At 45.2% G+C, this 23303-nt stretch overlaps 1 protein-coding gene across 2 annotated transcripts in view; it reads right to left on the bottom strand.

The window, feature by feature from the left end:
* LOC109876242 (collagen alpha-1(IX) chain) overlaps nt 1-23303 on the bottom strand; it is a 48894-nt gene that overhangs the window by 14456 nt on the left and 11135 nt on the right. For both annotated transcript variants that reach the window (XM_031816910.1, XM_031816911.1), the window contains 22 exons: nt 23205-23267; nt 22822-22857; nt 22644-22706; nt 19818-19871; nt 18010-18045; nt 17765-17788; nt 17462-17515; nt 16350-16403; nt 14607-14642; nt 14453-14509; nt 14074-14127; nt 11919-11972; nt 8406-8459; nt 8278-8331; nt 8040-8093; nt 7844-7897; nt 7590-7643; nt 7276-7329; nt 6912-6956; nt 4298-4351; nt 4155-4208; nt 3895-3948 (listed from right to left, as the gene is read on the bottom strand). In XM_031816910.1, the coding sequence (XP_031672770.1) occupies nt 3895-3948; nt 4155-4208; nt 4298-4351; nt 6912-6956; nt 7276-7329; nt 7590-7643; nt 7844-7897; nt 8040-8093; nt 8278-8331; nt 8406-8459; nt 11919-11972; nt 14074-14127; nt 14453-14509; nt 14607-14642; nt 16350-16403; nt 17462-17515; nt 17765-17788; nt 18010-18045; nt 19818-19871; nt 22644-22706; nt 22822-22857; nt 23205-23267 (1116 nt within the window). The remainder of the gene's footprint in view (nt 1-3894; nt 3949-4154; nt 4209-4297; nt 4352-6911; nt 6957-7275; nt 7330-7589; nt 7644-7843; nt 7898-8039; nt 8094-8277; nt 8332-8405; nt 8460-11918; nt 11973-14073; nt 14128-14452; nt 14510-14606; nt 14643-16349; nt 16404-17461; nt 17516-17764; nt 17789-18009; nt 18046-19817; nt 19872-22643; nt 22707-22821; nt 22858-23204; nt 23268-23303) is intronic.

The following is a 23303-nucleotide window of genomic DNA, read 5'->3' on the forward strand; positions in this document are numbered from 1 at the left end:
TGTAACCACAGCCAGGTCCCCACTCTGTAACCACAGCCAGGTCCACACTCTCTGTAACCACAGCCAGGTCCAAACTCTCTGTAACCACAGCCAGGTCAACACTCTCTGTAACCACAGCCAGGTCCCCACTCTCTGTGACCACAGCCAGGTCCCCACTCTCTGTGACCACAGCCAGGTCCCCACTCTCTGTAACCACAGCCAGGTCCCCACTCTGTAACCACAGCCAGTGGGGACCTGGCTGTGGTTACAGGTCCACACTCTCTGTAACCACAGCCAGGTCCAAACTCTCTGTAACCACAGCCAGGTCAACACTCTCTGTAACCACAGCCAGGTCCCCACTCTCTGTGACCACAGCCAGGTCCCCACTCTCTGTGACCACAGCCAGGTCCCCACTCTCTGTAACCACAGCCAGGTCCCCACTCTGTAACCACAGCTAGGTCAACACTCTCTGTGACCACAGCCAGGTCCATACTCTCTGTAACCACAGCCAGGTCCGCCCTCTCTGTAATCACAGCCAGGTCCCCTCTCTCTGTAACCACAGCCAGGTCCCCACTCTCTGTAACCACAGCCAGGTCCACACTCTCTGGTAACCACAGCCAGGTCCACACTCTCTGTAATCACAGCCAGGTCCACACTCTCTGTAACCACAGCCAGGTCCACACTCTCTGTAAGCACAGCCAGGTCCACACTCTCTGTAACCACAGCCAGGTCCCCACTCTCTGTAACCACAGCCAGGTCCCCACTCTGTAACCACAGCTAGGTCAACACTCTCTGTGACCACAGCCAGGTCCATACTCTCTGTAACCACAGCCAGGTCCCCCCTCTCTGTAATCACAGCCAGGTCCCCTCTCTCTGTAACCACAGCCAGGTCCCCACTCTCTGTAACCACAGCCAGGTCCCCACTCTGTAACCACAGCCAGGTCCACACTCTCTGTAACCACAGCCAGGTCCACACTCTCTGTAACCACAGCCAGGTCCCCACTCTCTGTGACCACAGCCAGGTCCCCACTCTCTGTAACCACAGCCAGGTCCCCACTCTGTAACCACAGCTAGGTCAACACTCTCTGTGACCACAGCCAGGTCCATACTCTCTGTAACCACAGCCAGGTCCGCCCTCTCTGTAATCACAGCCAGGTCCCCTCTCTCTGTAACCACAGCCAGGTCCCCACTCTCTGTAACCACAGCCAGGTCCCCACTCTGTAACCACAGCCAGGTCCACACTCTCTGTGACCACAGCCAGGTCCCCACTCTCTGTAACCACAGCCAGGTCCCCTCTCTCTGTAACTACAGCCAGGTCCCCTCTCTCTGTGACCACAGCCAGGTCCACACTCTCTGTAACCACAGCCAGGTCCAAACTCTCTGTAACCACAGCCAGGTCAACACTCTCTGTAACCACAGCCAGGTCCCCACTCTCTGTGACCACAGCCAGGTCCCCACTCTCTGTGACCACAGCCAGGTCCCCACTCTCTGTAACCACAGCCAGGTCCCCACTCTGTAACCACAGCTAGGTCAACACTCTCTGTGACCACAGCCAGGTCCATACTCTCTGTAACCACAGCCAGGTCCGCCCTCTCTGTAATCACAGCCAGGTCCCCTCTCTCTGTAACCACAGCCAGGTCCACACTCTCTGTAACCACAGCCAGGTCCCCACTCTGTAACCACAGCCAGGTCCCCACTCTGTAACCACAGCTAGGTCAACACTCTCTGTGACCACAGCCAGGTCCCCACTCTCTGTAACCACAGCCAGGTCCACACTCTCTGGTAACCACAGCCAGGTCCACACTCTCTGTAACCACAGCCAGGTCCCCACTCTCTGTAACCACAGCCAGGTCCCCACTCTGTAACCACAGCTAGGTCAACACTCTCTGTGACCACAGCCAGGTCCATACTCTCTGTAACCACAGCCAGGTCCCCCCTCTCTGTAATCACAGCCAGGTCCCCTCTCTCTGTAACCACAGCCAGGTCCCCACTCTCTGTAACCACAGCCAGGTCCCCACTCTGTAACCACAGCCAGGTCCACACTCTCTGTAACCACAGCCAGGTCCACACTCTCTGTAACCACAGCCAGGTCCCCACTCTCTGTGACCACAGCCAGGTCCCCACTCTCTGTAACCACAGCCAGGTCCCCACTCTGTAACCACAGCTAGGTCAACACTCTCTGTGACCACAGCCAGGTCCATACTCTCTGTAACCACAGCCAGGTCCGCCCTCTCTGTAATCACAGCCAGGTCCCCTCTCTCTGTAACCACAGCCAGGTCCCCACTCTCTGTAACCACAGCCAGGTCCCCACTCTGTAACCACAGCCAGGTCCACACTCTCTGTGACCACAGCCAGGTCCCCACTCTCTGTAACCACAGCCAGGTCCCCTCTCTCTGTAACTACAGCCAGGTCCCCTCTCTCTGTGACCACAGCCAGGTCCACACTCTCTGTAACCACAGCCAGGTCCAAACTCTCTGTAACCACAGCCAGGTCAACACTCTCTGTAACCACAGCCAGGTCCCCACTCTCTGTGACCACAGCCAGGTCCCCACTCTCTGTAACCACAGCCAGGTCCCCACTCTGTAACCACAGCTAGGTCAACACTCTCTGTGACCACAGCCAGGTCCATACTCTCTGTAACCACAGCCAGGTCCGCCCTCTCTGTAATCACAGCCAGGTCCCCTCTCTCTGTAACCACAGCCAGGTCCCCACTCTCTGTAACCACAGCCAGGTCCCCACTCTGTAACCACAGCCAGGTCCACACTCTCTGTAACCACAGCCAGGTCCAAACTCTCTGTAACCACAGCCAGGTCAACACTCTCTGTAACCACAGCCAGGTCCCCACTCTCTGTGACCACAGCCAGGTCCCCACTCTCTGTGACCACAGCCAGGTCCCCACTCTCTGTAACCACAGCCAGGTCCCCACTCTGTAACCACAGCTAGGTCAACACTCTCTGTGACCACAGCCAGGTCCATACTCTCTGTAACCACAGCCAGGTCCGCCCTCTCTGTAATCACAGCCAGTTCCCCTCTCTCTGTAACCACAGCCAGGTCCCCACTCTCTGTAACCACAGCCAGGTCCCCACTCTGTAACCACAGCCAGGTCCACACTCTCTGGTAACCACAGCCAGGTCCACACTCTCTGTAATCACAGCCAGGTCCACACTCTCTGTAACCACAGCCAGGTCCACACTCTCTGTAAGCACAGCCAGGTCCACACTCTCTGTAACCACAGCCAGGTCCCCACTCTCTGTAACCACAGCCAGGTCCCCACTCTGTAACCACAGCTAGGTCAACACTCTCTGTGACCACAGCCAGGTCCATACTCTCTGTAACCACAGCCAGGTCCCCCCTCTCTGTAATCACAGCCAGGTCCCCTCTCTCTGTAACCACAGCCAGGTCCCCACTCTCTGTAACCACAGCCAGGTCCCCACTCTGTAACCACAGCCAGGTCCACACTCTCTGTAACCACAGCCAGGTCCACACTCTCTGTAAGCACAGCCAGGTCCACACTCTCTGTAACCACAGCCAGGTCCACACTCTCTGTAACCACAGCCAGGTCCACACTCTCTGTAACCACAGCCAGGTCCACACTCTCTGTAACCACAGCCAGGTCCCCACTCTCTGTAACCACAGCCAGGTCCACACTCTCTGTGACCACAGCCAGGTCCCCCCTCTCTGTAACCACAGCCAGGTCCCTGCTCTCTCTCTCTCTCTCTCTCTCTCTCCCCCCCCTCTCTCTCTCTCTCTCTCTCTCTCTCTCTCTCTCTCTGTGAAGCATCTTGGTGTTCCAGCCTAACTCTGTCATCATTGAGTCGTTGTTACAAAGTATGTTTCCTTTCATTAATCCTTATATTATACCTGACACGAAGACACACAGCATCACACAGCAACCAGACAACAACAACAACTCACCCTGGCCCCTGGTTTGCCCGGTGGACCGGCTGGTCCTTGTACTCCGCTGTCTCCCTAGAGAGGTGTCAAAGGGAATTACAAGAGAGAAGAAGAGGTTTGTTTTATTACACATTAATGCACGATAAAGGACATTAAAACTGTTCGCATTGACATCACCGACATCATTGTAACCCAATTACTACCAGTTGTAATCTGGTTGTGATGGCGTCATAAAAACAGCTTTGCCTGCTTGGAAATATAATAAATGACAGGATACTCACCGGTCCACCAATTGGTCCAATGGGTCCTAGACCTCCTACTTTGCCTTGCTCTCCCTACACAGAGACATCACAGTGAACAGGTTGTTACTGGATGGACAACTTGAAATGCATTTTAAATCAACTTGAATTTGATTTGGACTTACTGTTTTACCAGCAGATCCTATTGTTCCAAGAAGACCTGCCTCTCCAGAGCTACCCTGAAGTAGAGCAACAGAAACAGAGTTTAGTGTCATAATCTCTCGTGGACAGATACACGTACCATAGGATGGTATCGTAGTGTCTGTCAACAGACTGGGATGTCACAACTAACAAGGAACTTTGTCCAATGTGCAGATTTTTCCATCACTGATTTTGGACATTTGGCCTGTAGACTTGCCCGAAACTTACAGAGAGCAGGGGGTGGAGCTACCACCCTGATTCCATCCCCATTGTAGAATCTTTTCAAACACATTTCCTCCCACAACTTAGTTATGTGTGTCTGAGATGAAGTATATCAGGTCAGGTCAGTGTCAGGACAGTCAGGTCAGGTCAGTGTCAGGACAGTCAGGTCAATGTCAGAACAGTCAGGTCAGTGTCAGGACAGTCAGGTCAGTGTCAGGACAGTCAGGTCAGTGTCAGGACAGTCAGGTCAGTGTCAGAACAGTCAGGTCAGTGTCAGGACAGTCAGGTCAGTGTCAGGACAGTCAGGTCAGTGTCAGGACAGTCAGGTCAGTGTCAGGACAGTCAGGTCAGTGTCAGGACAGTCAGGTCAATGTCAGAACAGTCAGATCAGTGTCAGGACAGTCACGTCAGTGTCAGTGTCAGGACAGTCAGGTCAATGTCAGAACAGTCAGGTCAGTGTCAGGACAGTCAGGTCAGTGTCAGGAAAGTCAGGTCAGTGTCAGGACAGTCAGGTCAATGTCAGAACAGTCAGGTCAGTGTCAGGACAGTCACGTCAGTGTCAGTGTCAGGACAGTCAGGTCAGTGTCAGGACAGTCAGGTCAGGTCAGTGTCAGGACAGTCAGGTCTGTGTCAGAACAGTCAGGTCAGTGTCAGGACAGTGAGGTCAATGTCAGAACAGTCAGGTCAGTGTCAGGACAGTCAGGTCAGTGTCAGGACAGTCAGGTCAGTGTCAGTGTCAGGACAGTCAGGTCAGTGTCAGAACAGTCAGGTCAGTGTCAGGACAGTCAGGTCAGGTCAGGTCAGTGTCAAGACAGTCAGGTCAGTGTCAGGACAGTCAGGTCAGGGTCAGAACAGTCAGGTCAGGTCAGGTCAGTGTCAGTGTCAGGACAGTCAGGTCAGGTCAGTGTCAGAACAGTCAGGTCAGGTCAGTGTCAGGACAGTCAGGTCAGTGTCAGAAAAGTCAGGTCAGGTCAGTGTCAGGACAGTCAGGTCAGGTCAGGTCAGTGTCAGGACAGTCAGGTCAGTGTCAGTGTCAGGACAGTCAGTGTCAGTGTCAGGACAGTCAGGTCAATGTCAGGACAGTCAGGTCAGTGTCAGGACAGTCAGGTCTGTGTCAGGACAGTCAGGTCAGGTCAGTGTCAGGACAGTCAGGTCAGGTCAGGTCAGTGTCAGGACAGTCAGGTCAGTGTCAGTGTCAGGACAGTCAGTGTCAGTGTCAGGACAGTCAGGTCAATGTCAGGACAGTCAGGTCAGTGTCAGGACAGTGTCAGGACAGTCAGGTCTGTGTCAAGACAGTCAGGTCAGTGTCAGGACAGTCAGGTCAGTGTCAGGACAGTCAGGTCAGGTCAGTGTCAGGACAGTCAGGTCAGGTCAGTGTCAGGACAGTCAGGTCAGTGTCAGGACAGTCAGGTCAGTGTCAATGTCAAGACAGTCAGGTCAGGTCAGTGTCAAGACAGTCAGGTCAGTGTCAGGACAGTCAGGTCTGGTCATTGTCAGAACAGTCATGTCAGGTCAGTGTCAGTGTCAGGACAGTCAGGTCAGGTCAGTGTCAGAACAGTCAGGTCAGTGTCAGGACAGTCAGGTCAGTGTCAGGACAGTCAGGTCAGTGTCAGGACAGTCAGGTCAGTGTCAGGACAGTCAGGTCAGTGTCAGGACCTTCAGGTCAGTGTCAGAACAGTCAGGTCAGTGTCAGGACAGTCAGGTCAGTGTCAGGACAGTCAGGTCAGGTCAGTGTCCGAACAGGCAGGTCAGGTCAGTGTCAGGACAGTCAGGTCAGGTCAGTGTCAAGACAGTCAGGTCAGGTCAGTGTCAGGTCAGGTCAGTGTCAGGACAGTCAGGTCAGTGTCAGGACAGTCAGGTCAGGTCAGGTCAGTGTCAGGACAGTGTCAGGACAGTCAGGTCAGTGTCAGGACAGTCAGGTCAGTGTCAGGACAGTCAGGTCAGTGTCAGGACAGTCAGGTCAGTGTCAGAACAGTTACAGTGAGGGGAAAAAGTATTTGATCCCCTGCTGATTTTGTACATTTCCCCACTGACAAAGAAATGATCCGTCTATAATTGTAATGGTAGGTTTATTTGAACAGTGAGAGACAGAATAACAACAAAAAAATCCAGAAAAACACATGTCAAAAATGTTATAAATTGATTTGCATTTTAATGAGGGAAATAAGTATTTTCCCCTCACTGTAGGTCAGTACCCATGCTCTTATCCAGCTGCAGCTCCTCAGTGACATAGATTAGCTCTATTTGTCAAAAGGGTTGAGTTTATGGCACAGAGTAATTAATGCCCATTGGCTGTAGATGAATTGATGTAAGTGGTGCATTGTGGGTGAATTAGGAATTAGAATACTATTTTAATAGGATCTCTATGATGCCTACCTTCTCTCCACCAGTTCCTTTAGAGCCAGGAGAACCAGGTAATCCCTAGAGAGGAAACACAACATTGTCAATCAAAATCAATCTACAGTAACAATAATTATCATGTAAATACCTAGAATACATCTGACCAAACCACTCATCCATGTATTATCCATTTCAAAGATGTTGTTGAAAACAGGAAAATCTCAAATGTTTGTAAAGCAAAAGAACCAACACAATGGTGGTTGTCAATCAGAAACAATTATCTCCTGTTATTATTATTATGTTATTTCACATCAGGATTAGAATCTGGGAGGCTGAGGAGGATTACACAGGCGCAACCAATCAGAACACCTGTTAGTGTGAGGTCAAAGGTCATACTTACAGGAAGTCCCTGAAGCCCCACCTCCCCTGGGGACCCAGCCTTGCCAATGGTGCCCTGTGGAGAAAGAGAGTCATGTGAGTTAAGATGCATTTTTGACATCACAGTTATAATCCTAACTTGATTTGACAACTCCTGCTGATTCCTCCGTTCAAACAGTATGAATCCCATTTTATAGTAGACTTTTCAGAATGCTGTGATCTCCATTGCCAAGCCAATAGAAATCGCTGCAGAAAAGAATCACTGTAGACCTATGAGAGGGCACAGCAAAACTAGAACGATGCATCTAAACATCTTACAGTAGATCCTGTCCATACCTTTCCACCTGGCAATCCAGGAATACCTTCACGGCCATCCACTCCTGACAAACCCTAGACATGAAAAAAGAACCACGACAATTATTCCATGACAAGTGTTAATATTCCAAGAAGGTTCTATGGTTCTATGAATGGTTCTGTGGCTTAAATGATTCTAAGAGTCTATGAATACACAACAGACTGGATATGCTTACATTTTGCACCGCCAAGACTGATTGTTAATGCTGTGATACAATAGTCACAGTAATACTTACACCCTTTCCCTTGGGCCCAGGAAGACCTGTGATTCCTCTTCCACCTTGAGATCCCTAGATTACAACACAATAGGATAAGGAACCAATCAGGGCATCAGCATTACACCATCACCACCACCCCAGACAGTGACTAAAGACAAGAATCAATTTGTCCATGTGAAACCATGGTAGGTGTATTTTTTACTCTGAAACCCACCTCATCACCTTTAGGACCAAACTCGCCCATCACGCCCCTCTGACCTTGGTCACCCTAACAAGAGACAGCATCAACATATTGTAAGACAAAACCTTTTTACAGATGTTTAATCAGGTCCTTCATTGAGAACACAACACATGTGAACAGTGCTGTATTCCTGAAACACTCACCTTTCCAGAGGTCTAACATTAGTGAAATCATAATGAACAGGAGAAGGGGATTATGGGAGAATACTTACAGTGGCTCCTTCAACACCCTGGGGACCTGGATCTCCATCATGTCCTCGTGCTCCCTGTACCAGGGGTAAATTAGCATTAAGATGACAGAGAGGATGAAATACAGTTAACTTCAAAGAGTGACTCTTACCAGTCCACCTTTGGGCCCCATCATTCCAGTGGAGCCTCTGATTCCCTGAGGACCCTGGAATCACACAACAGCAGAAAGACAAACTGTCACTAACTGTCACCATAGACAGTCTGTTATATTATCACAACAGACAGTCTGTTATATTATCACTACAGACAGTCTGTTCTATTATCACTACAGACAGTCTGTTCTATTATCACTACAGACAGTCTGTTCTATTACCACTACAGACAGTCTGTTCTATTATCACTACAGACAGTCTGTTCTATTATCACTACAGACAGTCTGTTATATTATCACTACAGACAGTCTGTTATATTATCACTACAGACAGTCTGTTCTATTATCACTACAGACAGTCTGTTCTATTATCACTACAGACAGTCTGTTATATTATCACTACAGACAGTCTGTTCTATTATCACTACAGACAGTCTGTTATATTATCACTACAGACAGTCTGTTATATGATCACAACAGACAGTCTGTTATATTACCACTACAGACAGTCTGTTCTATTATCACTACAGACAGTCTGTTCTATTATCACTACAGACAGTCTGTTATATTATCACTACAGACAGTCTGTTATATGATCACTACAGACAGTCTGTTCTATTATCACTACAGACAGTCTGTTCTATTATCACTACAGACAGTCTGTTATATTATCACTACAGACAGTCTGTTATATTATCACTACAGACAGTCTGTTATATTATCACTACAGACAGTCTGTTATAGTATCACTACAGACAGTCTGTTATAGTATCACTACAGACAGTCTGTTATAGTATCACTACAGACAGTCTGTTATATTATCACCGCAGACAGTCTGTTATATGATCACTACAGACAGTCTGTTATAGTATCACTATAGACAACCTGTTATATTACCACTACAGACAGTCTGTTATATTATCACTACAGACAGTCTGTTATATTATCACTACAGACAGTCTGTTCTATTATCACTACAGACAGTCTGTTATATTATCACTACAGACAGTCTTTTATATTATCACTACAGACAGTCTTTTATATTATCACTACAGACAGTCTTTTATATTATCACTACAGACAGTCTGTTATATTACCACTACAGACAGTCTGTTATATTATCACTACAGACAGTCTGTTATATGATCACAACAGACAGTCTGTTATATTATCACTACAGACAGTCTGTTATATTACCACTACAGACAGTCTGTTCTATTATCACTACAGACAGTCTGTTATATGATCACAACAGACAGTCTGTTATATTACCACTACAGACAGTCTGTTATATTATCACTACAGACAGTCTGTTCTATTATCACTACAGACAGTCTGTTATATTATCACTACAGACAGTCTGTTATATTATCACTACAGACAGTCTGTTATAGTATCACTACAGACAGTCTGTTATATTACCACTACAGACAGTCTGTTCTATTATCACTACAGACAGTCTGTTATATGATCACAACAGACAGTCTGTTATATTACCACTACAGACAGTCTGTTATATTATCACTACAGACAGTCTGTTCTATTATCACTACAGACAGTCTGTTATAGTATCACTACAGACAGTCTGTTATATTATCACTACAGACAGTCTGTTATAGTATCACTATAGACAACCTGTTCTATTATCACCACAGACAGTCTGTTATAGTATCACTATAGACAACCTGTTATATTATCACTACAGACAGTCTGTTATATTATCACTACAGACAGTCTGTTATATTATCACCGCAGACAGTCTGTTATAGTATCACTACAGACAGTCTGTTATATTATCACTACAGACAGTCTGTTCTATTATCACTACAGACAGTCTGTTATAGTATCACTATAGACAACCTGTTATATTATCACTACAGACAGTCTGTTATATTATCACTACAGACAGTCTGTTATATTACCACTACAGACAGTCTGTTATATTATCACTACAGACAGTCTGTTATATTATCACTACAGACAGTCTGTTATATTATCACTACAGACAGTCTGTTATATTATCACTACAGACAGTCTGTTATATTACCACTACAGACAGTCTGTTCTATTACCACTACAGACAGTCTGTTCTATTATCACTACAGACAGTCTGTTATATTATCACTACAGACAGTCTGTTATATTATCACTACAGACAGTCTGTTATATTATCACTACAGACAGTCTGTTATATTATCACTACAGACAGTCTGTTCTATTATCACTACAGACAGTCTGTTATATTATCACTACAGACAGTCTGTTATATTATCACTACAGACAGTCTGTTCTATTATCACTACAGACAGTCTGTTATATTATCACTACAGACAGTCTGTTATATTATCACTACAGACAGTCTGTTATATTATCACTACAGACAGTCTGTTATATTATCACTACAGACAGTCTGTTATATTATCACTACAGACAGTCTGTTATAGTATCACTACAGACAGTCTGTTATATTATCACCGCAGACAGTCTGTTATATGATCACTACAGACAGTCTGTTATAGTATCACTATAGACAACCTGTTATATTACCACTACAGACAGTCTGTTATATTATCACTACAGACAGTCTGTTATATGATCACTACAGACAGTCTGTTATATTATCACTACAGACAGTCTGTTATAGTATCACTATAGACAACCTGTTCTATTATCACTACAGACAGTCTGTTATATGATCACTACAGTCTGTTCTATTATCACTACAGACAGTCTGTTCTATTATCACTACAGACAGTCTGTTATATGATCACTACAGTCTTTTATATTATCACTACAGACAGTCTGTTATATTATCACTACAGACAGTCTGTTATATTATCACTACAGACAGTCTGTTATATTATCACTACAGACAGTCTGTTATATTATCACTACAGACAGTCTGTTATATTATCACTACAGACAGTCTGTTATATTATCACTACAGACAGTCTGTTATATGATCACTACAGACAGTCTGTTATATTACCACTACAGACAGTCTGTTATATTACCACTACAGACAGTCTGTTATAGTATCACTACAGACAGTCTGTTATATTATCACTACAGACAGTCTTTTATATTATCACTACAGACAGTCTGTTATATTATCACTACAGACAGTCTTTTATATTATCACTACAGACAGTCTGTTATATTATCACTACAGACAGTCTTTTATATTATCACTACAGACAGTCTGTTATATTATCACTACAGACAGTCTTTTATATTATCACTACAGACAGTCTGTTATATTACCACTACAGACAGTCTGTTATATGATCACTACAGACAGTCTGTTATATGATCACTACAGACAGTCTGTTATATTACCACTACAGACAGTCTGTTATATTACCACTACAGACAGTCTGTTATATGATCACTACAGACAGTCTGTTATATGATCACTACAGTCTGTTATATTATCACCACAGACAGTCTGTTATAGTATCACTACAGACAGTCTGTTATATTATCTGTTAAAGGTTAATGAGAGTATCAAACCGTCGGGCCCTGGGATCCGAGGTCCCCTGTGGTTCCCTGGTCACCCTCTTCACCCTAGAGGGAGAGAGATAACATGCAGACATCAGTAAGATGAACAGCTGCGTATGACAGAGACATTAAAACATAAGTAGGTACATTTATAGGAGGATAGAAAGATGGATTTCAAATGTAAGCTGTTTAAAAACAACTTTAATGGCCGCAAAACAACTCCCATGGACTTTAAATCAATGTTCCTACAGCCTCGTTGACTCAGATACATGACACACGTTTCAATGAAATGGACTCTACCGCTGAACACATTGCCAAAGGTGTGAGTGCTGTCAGCTGTCAGAGACTACACGCTTTGACTTGTGAGTGAAAAGCATGCATGTTCTACACCAGACACCCTTCAATAGAGCCACTAAGCAAGGCTGAATTCTATACATGGAGAAAGTCATTTACAGTCCATGGATACATGGAGTCTTGAATCCAGACAGACAGACAGACAGACAGTGAATGGAGTTATAGGCCACTAGGTGATGAAGTGACTTGGGTATAGAACTGAACATATTTCCTTATATATGGATGTATGGAACCATTACAGGGCTGAGTGTGGATGTGTTAGCATGGCATTCCATATCAACCATAACCCCTGCATCACTAACATGGTCTGCGTCCCAAATCACACCCTAATCCCTATAAAGTGGTCTACTTTTGACCAGGGCCCATAGGGCTGTGTTCATGTGTAGAGCACTATGTAGGGAATGAGGTGTCATTGGGGACGCAGACATGGAAATAGTTTACTTTCAGGCAACATATCACTCACAGCCTTTCTAAATTAAATGAGGCAAAAATATGAAAAGGTGTGAGGTTTATGTTGTGCAGAGATCCTATAGCAGGTAGAGATCCTATAGCAGATAGAGATCCTATAGCAGGCAGAGATCCTATAGCAGGCAGAGATCCTATAGCAGGTAGAGATCCTATAGCAGGTAGAGATCCTATAGCAGGTAGAGATCCTATAGCAGGTAGAGATCCTATAGCAGGCAGAGATCCTATAGCAGGTAGAGATCCTATAGCAGGCAGAGATCCTATAGCAGGTAGAGATCCTATAGCAGGTAGAGATCCTATAGCAGGTAGAGATCCTATAGCAGGCAGAGATCCTATAGCAGGCAGAGATCCTATAGCAGGCAGAGATCCTATAGCAGGCAGAGATCCTATAGCAGGTAGAGATAATATAGCATGTAGAGATCCTATAGCAGGTAGAGATCCTATAGCAGGTAGAGATCCTATAGCAGGCAGAGATCCTATAGCAGGTAGAGATCCTATAGCAGGTAGAGATCCTATAGCAGGCAGAGATCCTATAGCAGGCAGAGATCCTATAGCAGGCAGAGATCCTATAGCAGGTAGAGATAATATAGCATGTAGAGATCCTATAGCAGGTAGAGATCCTATAGCAGGTAGAGATAATATAGCATGTAGAGATCCTATAGCAGGTAGAGATACTATAGAAAGTAGAGATACTATAGCAGGTAGAGATCCTATAGCAGGCAGAGATCCTATAGCAGGTAGAGATCCTATAGCAGGTAGAGATCCTGACTGCATGGATCACAGGCCCTGACCGCATAGATCTCAGGCCCTGACCACATGGATCTCAGGCCCTGACCACATAGATCTCAGGCCCTGACCGCATGGATCTCAGGCCCTGACCGCATGGATCTCAGGCCCTGACCACATGGATCTCAGGCCCTGACCACTTGGATCTCAGGCCGACTGCATGGATCTCAGGCCCTGACTGCATGGATCTCAGGCCCTGACTGCATGGATCACAGGCCCTGACCACATGGATCTCAGGCCCTGACCGCATGGATCTCAGGCCCTGACCACATGGATCACAGGCTGGACGCATACTGACAGCTAAGAAGTAGCAGTGAGAGTATTTCTTGTAATGTCTAATCTGAATATCTTGGTCAGTCAAGATGTAAAGCTGATCTTATGACGCATCACATGAAGCAATGAGACCCGAGGAGCTACAAAGCTCCAAGCTTATTTTATCTCATGGAAACATCTGGTCTGGTTTTCCAAGAAACAGACTAAACCTAGTTCTGGACCAAGTCATTTTAATGCCCTGTAGGTTTTTGTTCAGTTCTCTGAATGTGTCTAAAATGTAAGCCCTTACCTTGTGCCCTTGTTTCCCAGGCTCTCCTCCTTCCCCTTTTACTCCTTTGTGACCCTAGAAAACAGAGGAACATGAAGTTTAAACACCCTCCCCAATCTCTATCACATATCACTGTTAGACTATCATATAACTAACTGTGAAGACAATAGAATAGATTTAAACCAATGACTTCTGTGAGGCTGTAGGTTGAAGCAGCTATGGTTACCATTAGCACAATATAGGATAACTTATGAGACCAAGCTATCAATACATCACTGGCTATGTTCCAATGCCCTTCCTAGCACACCACTGAGAACGTTTATCCATTACATAACTTCATATGATACACTAGTGAGGGCATGCACTCTCCTTGGCCCCTGACCCTTGACCCTTGACTCACCTTCATGCCAGGGAGGCCGGGATGACCAGGTGTCCCAGGTGGACAGGCACCAGGGCACTAGACAGCAGCAGGATAAATCAACAGGGTCAGATTATCACTCATACGTGTAATGCCAGGCACTGAGTTGTGTGAACTTGAACGAACAAAGTCTTACCAGCTCTGCACTCAAATCCTGCATCCCTGCTGCACCCTGAAAAACACATCATTTTGAGAATTGTTAATCAGTTGATTAGGAAGAGTAGATGACTGTTCAAAGTGACACACAAACAGCTCACGACATTCTCTGGATGTGCTTGTCAACGTAACATCAACTAGGGACGTAACACAGTGACAGTGATCCACAGATGTACTACTCACTCTAGGCCCTACTGATCCACAGATGTACTACTCACTCTAGGCCCTACTGATCCACAGATGTACTACTCACTCTAGGCCCTACTGATCCACAGATGTACTACTCACTCTAGGCCCTACTGATCCACAGATGTACTACTCACTCTAGGCCCTACTGATCCACAGATGTACTACTCACTCTAGGCCCTAATGATCCACAGATGTACTACTCACTCTAGGCCCTAATGATCCACAGATGTACTACTCACTCTAGGCCCTACTGATCCACAGATGTACTACTCACTCTAGGCCCTGCTGATCCACAGATGTACTACTCACTCTAGGCCCTACTGATCCACAGATGTACTACTCACTCTAGGCCCTACTGATCCACAGATGTACTACTCACTCTAGGCCCTAATGATCCACAGATGTATTACTCACTCTAGGCCCTAATGATCCACAGATGTACTACTCACTCTAGGCCCTGCTGATCCACAGATGTACTACTCACTCTAGGCCCTACTGATCCACAGATGTACTACTCACTCTAGGCCCTGCTGATCCACAGATGTACCACTCACTCTAGGCCCTAATGATCCACAGATGTACTACTCATTCTAGGCCCTGCTGATCCACAGATGTACCACTCACTCTAGGCCCTGCTGATCCACAGATGTACTACTCACTCTAGGCCCTGCTGATCCACAGATGTACTACTCACTCTAGGCCCTGCTGATCCACAGATGTACTACTCACTCTAGGCCCTACTGATCCACAGATGTACTACTCACTCTAGGCCCTGCTGATCCACAGATGTACTACTCACTCTAGGCCCTACTGATCCACAGATGTACTACTCACTCTAGGCCCTGCTGATCCACAGATGTACTACTCACTCTAGGCCCTACTGATCCACAGATGTACCACTCACTCTAGGCCCTGCTGATCCACAGATGTACCACTCACTCTAGGCCCTGCTGATCCACAGATGTACCACTCACTCTAGGCCCTGCTGATCCACAGATGTACTACTGATTCTAGGCCCTAATGATCCACAGATGTACTACTCATTCTAGGCCCTGCTGATCCACAGATGTACCACTCACTCTAGGCCCTACTGATCCACAGATGTACTACTCACTCTAGGCCCTGCTGATCCACAGATGTACTACTCACTCTAGGCCCTACTGATCCACAGATGTACTACTCACTCTAGGCCCTGCTGATCCACAGATGTACTACTCACTCTAGGCCCTGCTGATCCACAGATGTACCACTCACTCTAGGCCCTGCTGATCCACAGATGTACTACTCATTCTAGGCCCTGCTGATCCACAGATGTACCACTCACTCTAGGCCCTGCTGATCCACAGATGTACTACTGATTCTAGGCCCTGCTGATCCACAGATGTACTACTGATTCTAGGCCCTGCTGATCCACAGATGTACTACTCACTCTCGGCCCTACTGATCCACAGATGTACTACTCACTCTCAGCCCTGCTGATCCACAGATGTACTACTCACTCTCAGCCCTACTGATCCACAGATGTACTACTCACTCTCGGCCCTACTGATCCACCAGGTCCTGTTGGTCCTCTCACTCCCATAGCACCCTGTGGTAACGGACATAGAAAGCAGATCAAACAAACATGGTCCATTTTCATTCACCTTTTGATTGACGTTCCTGACAGAGGAGGTACTGTACATCACAGGAAGTTGGTGGCACCTTAATTGGGGAGGACGGGCTGGAGCGGTATTAGTGGAACGGTATCAAATACATCAAACACATGGTTTCCATGGTTTCCAGGCGTTTGATGCCATTCCATTCGCTCCGTTCCAGCCGTTATTATGAGGCATCCTCCCCTCAGCAGCCTCTTATGCTGTACATCCAATCAGCCATATTTGGCCGTAAGACTCCAGCTCCAAAACGATCTACATGCAGTGGACTGAAGTGGACTGAAATAGGAGCTGGTACTCAGGATTTTAGGGTCCAGTACTGTTTATTTTCACCTGTCGGAAATCAAGCAGGAGAAAAGCACCGGTCTGTTCCGGCCCAATTCAAGCTCTGTCCACATAGGGAATCACTATGTGAGGATCTATATGTCCTGAGGATCGTTAGGTCATGAGGAGTGTGAGGTGATGAGGAGTGTGAGGTGATGAGGATCGTTAGGTCATGAGGATCGTTAGATGATGAGGCTCGTTAGGTGATGAGGAGTGTGAGGTGATGAGGACCGTTAGGTGATGAGGATTGTTAGGTGATGAGGATTGTTAGGTCATGAAGAGTGTGAGGTGACGAGGATCGTTTAGGTATTTGTATTTATTAAGGATCCCCATTAGCTGCTGATCGTTAGGTGATGAGGATCGTTAGGTCATGAGGATCGTTAGTTCATGGGGATCGTTAAGTCAAGGGGATTGTTAGGTGATGAGGATCATTATGTCATGAGGATCGTTAGGTGATGAGGATCATTATGTCATGAGGATCGTTAGGTGATGATGATCGTTTAGGTATTTGTATTTATTAAGGATCCCCATTAGCTGCTGATCGTTAGGTGATGAGGATCGTTAGGTCATGAGGATTATTAAGGCATTAAGGCAAGGGGATTGTTAGGTGATGAGGATCGTTGTTAGGTGATGAGGATCATTAGGTTCTGGGTCTGTGACTGATACTCACAGGGGGTCCACCTTTGCCCAAATCACCTGGAAGTCCTCCTGGCCCCGGGGGTCCCTGTTCAGAGAAACACGTATTAATTCACTGAAAATTATGACTTGTACTAATTTATCATATACTTTTTGTTGTTGTTGCATTTTTCATAGTTTTGAAAGTTTTTCAACAATATGTCTTCCGAATGCATCAAAGGTATCTTGCCATGACTAATGTGAACGTTATCCGACATTTTACTAGATACTGTACTATAAAGATGTAATACATGTGTCATGTGTGAATGTGTAATTAATAATAGTGTAAAATACTAACAGGGGGTCCATCGTCTCCAACGCCCTATGGAGGAAAACAGAAGCACCAGACGAGTCAATGACATAAGATACTACAGCATCTTTATAGGCTCTATGAAGGCTCTATGAAGGATTTATTAATAAGCCTTAGAAGCTATGTTTCAAGTGATGTGAGAAAGCTGAATGCTCTATAGCTGGGTCATCAGTCATCAGTATGGACTGATTCCACTAACGAATGAGTGGTTCATAGAGAATCATGTAACTCACAGCTAGTCCACGAGGCCCTGGTTTCCCGGGTTCACCCTGAAACAAAGTAAAATAGCATGTCAGTTTGAAAACACAGTGAACATGAGACAACAGTAAAGAGAATATCTAATATATACTGTGAGTTAATCATCCCCCATCCAGCACCCAAAGCAAACTATGCATGTAGAAGACATACAAGTATTTTCTCCATGAAGACAAGTTTTTAGCTTGTCATGTAAACACAAACAGAATTCAGTATCCTTTCCTATTTCCACCAGGACCACAGACACATACTAAAGATCTAAGATGCTTTGGATAAAAGCCTCTGTTGCATGTATTCACACGACTTGTATTCTTATACTGTCATAGTCTAGCAACTGTTCCAAATCATTAGACATTGTCAAACACACACCAAACACACACCAAACATACACTAAACATACATCAAACACACACTAAAACACACACCAAACACACACTAAACACACAACAAACACACACCAAACACACACCAAACACACACTAAAACACACACCAAACACACACTAAACACACACCAAACATACACTAAACACACACCAAACACACACTAAAACACACACCAAACACACACTAAACACACACTAAAACACACACCAAACACACACTAAACACACACCAAACATACACTAAACACACAACAAACACACACTAAAACACACACCAAACACACACCAAACACTCACTAAAACACACACCAAACACACACTAAAACACACACCAAACACACACTAAACACACACTAAACACACACTAAACACACACTAAAACACACACTAAAACACACACCAAACACACACCAAACACACACCAAACACACACTAAAACACACACCAAACACACACTAAAACACACACCAAACACACACTAAAACACACACCAACTAAATTCTGCAGGTGTTTGGTTCCTGTGCTGTAATATTCTCAACAATTTATTTTCCTTCTTAGACAAATGAAGCCATCTGAGTAAAATCATTACCTAGAGACTCAACAAACTATGTGGAAAACATCAAAGTATTTCTCCATAAAGACATGCTTTCATCTCATCAGAAACACAGACCAACAGGATCCTACTCCGTATCCTTTTGACACTTCCACCGAATATTCTGGACAATTTCCTTTCTTAGACAAATGAAGCCGTCTGAGTAATTACTTAACTAGAGACTTCACAGACTGAATTAACATTCTTTCAGTTTAATCCTGTGACTGAGAACCTGAGCCATGCAGGGTGCACTTGGCCCAGCAAATGTTCCCCCAAGGCTTGGGTCCTGTTCATTATGCGCCAAAATGAAGGGAAAAAATTGGGAGGGACTTAGTGAACTCGTCCAATAAGAAACTCTCATTTTGTTCTCCGTTGCAAAACGTTTTAAAAATGTTTTCCTTGCTTTTCCTAATGAACACGACTATGATGCTTGGGCCTGGTTCCCCACGGAGATTACCCAGAACTCTGGCAGGGAGGGATCAGGGATCAGGGATCAGAGATTAAAGCTCATTTGTCATGAGGAATTGCTTTACGCGTTGTAACTGTAATTCCTGCTGTCTTGTCTGCCAACACAGTGGGCGAATGGACGGTCAGCAGCTTGGCTCAGTCACCCGGCTGAGAGTTACCCTGGTCCCAGATCTGATTGTACTGTCTGGTGTGACAATGACCAAAGGAATTGACAAGACAACACCAACACACCTGGGACCAGACTGTCTGAGAGTCTATGAAGCAGAAACACCTGGGACCAGACTGTCTGAGAGTCTATGAAGCAGAAACAGTAAAGGGCTCATTAGTGATTAGTTACTCACTTTCTGTCCAAGGGGACCATCGGGACCTTCGTCTCCAGTAGGACCAGTCAAACCCTGCAGAGACAGGAAGAGAGGAGAGAGAGACCAGGCTTCACTAATCCATCACAACAAAGACAGAAATGTTGTCCAATGTCAGTAGGAGATCAGCTGTACGCTAGAAAACCATAAAAGTTAGTTACCTTTTCATAAGCGATCATAACAAAATACCTTTCTCTAAGAAATGTTTTTGCAACTTTACCAACTTTAAGGTGTGCTTTAAGTCTTCCTAATCTCATCAGAATTCCAGCTGTATACGTACATGATGTCACAAAAAAGTTGCGTACGTCACACAGCTAGTGGAGTGGGAGGAGCTCAGAAGTAGTCGTGTGTACGTGGGCAGGGCTAAACGATGCCCCACCTACAATGAATGAATCTGTAAATACTATGCATTAGCAGAAATGTGTATCCAGGACTTTTCAGCACAGCTTGACAGAATGGCAAAGCTCTGAAATACATGCTCTTTTCCATTCTCTGACTGAGGTTGGAATTTTCAAAATAGTTTCAACAAACGCTTCCTTGGATTATATTGATTTAAGAGAGATCATGTTTAGTTTGAATAGATGATGGCATCTAGTCTGGAATAGGAATTATCTCCACAGACACCATGGTCAGGACACTACCGAGCATCTGAGACAAACTGAGACATCTCTCTGAGACAGTTACTGGGAGAGTGGTTAACCCTAACCCACATTCCTCTGGTCCAACTCAAACAAGCCCCATTGACAGGTACCATTCCACAGCAGCCTGAGGATCCAACTGGGACTGGAGACACCCACAGTAAAAACACTGCTGGGTGCTGTTTCACTAAGGCTTTATGGGCGCGAGAAAAAATATTGCCAAAATAATAAAAAACACTTCACAGCAAATCATTTTCTGGACAAAAACAACAATATCCATGTACACTGAGTATAAAAACATGAAGAACACCTGCTCTTTCTATGTCATAGACTGACCAGCTGAATCCAGGTGAAAGATACAATCCTTTATTGATGTCACTTGTTAAATCCACTTCAATCAGTGTAGATGAAGGAGAGGAGACAGGTTAAAGAAGGATTTTTAAGCCTTGAGACAATTGAAACATGGATTGTGTATGTATGTCATTCAGAGGGTGAACGGGCAAGACGACATATTGAAGTGCCTTTGAACAGGGTCTGGTAGTAGGTGCCAGGCGCACCGGTTTGTGTCAAGAACTGCAACACTGCTGGCTTTGTCACTCTCAACAGTTTCCTGTGTGTATCAAGAATGGTCCACCACCTAAAGGACATCTAGCCAACTTGAAACAACTGTGGGAAGCATTGGAGTCAACCCTGTGGAACACTTTGGACATCTTGTAGAGTCCTTTGCCCTGACAAGTTGAGGCGGTACTGGCAAAAGGGGGGAACTCCATATTAGGAAGGTGTTCCTAATGTTTGATATCTCATCCGTATGCCTTTGTTCACCCTCTATAAACCTACTACAGTCACTTTGTTCACCCTCTATAAACCTACTACAGTCACTTTGTGAACCTACAGCAGAAGTGTGACTGAAATGCAAACTGCGTACAAAGTGATACATGGATCATGTACACTTAATAGTATGCTTTAGGATATCAGTACAAACTAATATCCTACGAGTGTTTTCCTAACCCTCTTTTCTCCCTCCAATTTGGATGGAAGCTACAGTTAATTAAGTGCAGGCCTTCTCTCTGCCTGAACAAAGAGACTGTTGTGTTACAAAGGAAACTGTCAGATTCTTAGCCTTTTCTTTGCTCCCGAGTGGCGCAGCGGTCTGAGGCACTGCATCTCAGTGCTAGAGGCATCTCTACAGACACCCTGGTTCAGCGGTCTGAGGCACTGCATCTCAGTGCTAGAGGCATCTCTACAGACACCCTGGTTCAGCGGTCTGAGGCACTGCATCTCAGTGCTAGAGGCATCTCTACAGACACCCTGGTTCCGCGGTCTGAGGCACTGCATCTCAGTGCTAGAGGCATCTCTACAGACACCCTGGTTCCGCGGTCTGAGGCACTGCATCTCAGTGCTAGAGGCATCACTACAGACACCCTGGTTTGAATCCAGGCTGTATCACCACCGGCCGTGATTGGGAGTCCCATAGGGCCACGCACAATTGGCCCAGCGTCGTCCAGGTTTGGCTGGTGTAGGCCGTCATTGTACGTAATAATTTATTCTTAACTGACTTGCCTAGTTAAATAAAGGTTACTAGAAAGGTTAATATATATATATTTGGCCTGCTTGAAAATTCTTCACATTTTTCTCTGATTGGCTTCTCTCTTGGGTAAAGATTGATTGGCTCCTCTCTTGGGTAAAGATTGATTGGCTCTTCTCTTAGGTAAAGATTGATTGGCTCTTCTCTTGGGTAAAGATTGATTGGCTCTTCTCTTGGGTAAAGATTGATTGGCTCTTCTCTTGGGTAAAGATTGATTGGCTCTTCTCTTGGGTAAAGATTGATTGGCTCTTCTCTTGGGAAAAGATTGATTGGCTCTTCTCTTGGGTAAAGATTGATTGGCTCTTCTCTTGGGTAAAGATTGATTGGCTCTTCTCTTGGGTAAAGAAGGGGTCATTACCACCACCTCAACACGTTGATGAAGCAAGAACATAATTTTAAGGGTAGAAGGTACACATATTGAGAAGTTCCAACCCCTAGCTACTGTACTGCTGCTATAACCTGAGTATGACAGTTATCATGACTAGTTCACTATTACTATCATCAAAGATGACAAAAAAGGCGCCAATGTCAACAAACAGGAAATTGAAGGCAAAAAGGATGAATGATTTGAAACAGGATACTCACATCAGCCCCGGGCACACCTGGCAACCCGGCCGAGCCTAGTTTACCTGCATCTCCATCAGGACCCTAACGACACAGAACAACAACAACATACTGACAGTCAAATACATCAGAATTACTAGATGATAATAACATAGTATTGTGTTAACAATAAAAAATAAAAATAAAAGTTTATAATTACAGCAGGGCCATCCTCTCCGTCGTCTCCCCTCCCACCCTGAAATAGAAAAAGGCCTACATGTGAAATGCATAGATTAAAAATATATATATATCTATATATGTTCACAAATGTATACATATGTGTTTATCCATAATTGGTCTAATTCCAACTCTTCAGCTTGCAGCTGGTTATGGTTGTAAAAAGGGTTGTGCTCGTCCACCATTCAAATCACATAATCGCATAATTATGAACATGAGTTGTGATAATGTATAATTATGAACATGAGTTGTGATAATGTATAATTATGAACATGAGTTGTGATAATGTATAATTATGAACATGAGTTGTGATAATGTTCTTTATCGTTTGGAAGATAATCCAAGTTAATAGAGGAGAGAACTTACAGCGACACCATCAATTCCTGGGACACCTGCGGGTCCTGGAGGGCCGACGGGGCCCGAGGCCCTCTGGACAAAGAGACGGTCAAACAATGCAATCAGCTA

The sequence above is a fragment of the Oncorhynchus kisutch genome, unplaced genomic scaffold (assembly GCF_002021735.2).
Source record: "Oncorhynchus kisutch isolate 150728-3 unplaced genomic scaffold, Okis_V2 scaffold893, whole genome shotgun sequence".
Classification (NCBI taxonomy): domain Eukaryota; kingdom Metazoa; phylum Chordata; class Actinopteri; order Salmoniformes; family Salmonidae; genus Oncorhynchus; species Oncorhynchus kisutch.